Raw genomic sequence first — 1142 nt, forward strand, 5'->3', positions numbered from 1 at the left:
TTATATGGAGGAGATAGACCAACTGAGCTTATGTCTGATTTCCACAGTAAATTAATTAAAAGAGATGATCAACTAATTGAATTCAAGACTCTTCTTGTACTTAATGAAATCATAAAGCTAAATCCCTTTGTATACAAGAAAGAGCATGGCATACGCAGAAAGAAAGAAGAAGTAAACTATATAAATTTTTTTTATGGTAGCAGGTTTAATCTAGACACAAGAGAATGCACACTGGAGATCGATGATGTAAAAAACTTGAAAAGCATAGCCAAATACACCTCAGAGAGCCTGAATAGACACAATCTCTCGTATGTTTCTGGGCTGGTGAGTTTATTGAATCTGGCTGCTCTAAAAGAGTTCATGCCCGTAGAAGAATACTACACACTAGACTATCTATACACAAACAAATACAAATACTCTGGCAAGACATTGGTAGACTACGGGCTGGACCTTATTCAAGAAAAGTACCACAAAATTAAAGAAATAAGAGATGCCTCCAATGACCATGATAAACTAAAGGAGATAGCTGATCAAATTAGCGGGCTGTTCGTCTCCGATGAAGAATTAAAAATAGTTCTTTCCATTGGCCAGAACATAAAACAAATTAGAAAAGAGAAGGAAATACACAGCTGCATGATCGATGCAATAGAGTACATGATGGATGATACCGATATCTTAGGTAAAAAAGACGAGCCAAAAACAGCGAAGATAGAGAGTGATTTGAGCAATTTTGATAAAGACTACATAAGCGGTGCCACAGGCTTGAATAAAACAGTAAGCGAAAGAAGAAGTAAGTTGACTAAAAAAAGACGAATGCTGGAAGAAGAAAAAATAGAGTGCGAAGAAAAGAGAATACAAAAGCTACAAAAGAAAACTAGCAGCACCTCGAATGTTTCAGACCAAAATGAAAGTCGCACTGTTGCGGATATAGAAAATGATATGGTGCTGTTGGACTGGGATTTAGAAAAAGAAGCCTTGCAGTACTCCAATGTCTGCAAGCTTCTAAGCAGATTAAGTCTTTTATCTGACATAAGCCCAATCCAAAAAGAATACATAGTTAAAAATATAGAAGAGTTTGTTCAAATGAGAGATGCAACAATGAGAGATGCGAAAATGAGTAAAGTGCAAGAGATAGAAGAAGG

The 1142-nt window shown here is 36.1% G+C and overlaps 1 protein-coding gene across 1 annotated transcript; it reads left to right on the plus strand.

Annotated features, from left to right (window-relative positions):
• On the plus strand, positions 1-1140 carry NEMIN01_2506 (uncharacterized protein; the record flags this gene model as incomplete). The annotated part of the gene is made up of 1 exon (XM_051478448.1): positions 1-1140. A coding segment is annotated over one exon (1140 nt), but the record flags the coding sequence as incomplete, so codon positions are not given.
• Between the last annotated feature and the right edge of the window lie 2 nt (positions 1141-1142).

This window comes from Nematocida minor (assembly GCF_024244105.1).
Source record: "Nematocida minor strain JUm1510 chromosome Unknown 4781, whole genome shotgun sequence".
Classification (NCBI taxonomy): Eukaryota; Fungi; Microsporidia; genus Nematocida; species Nematocida minor.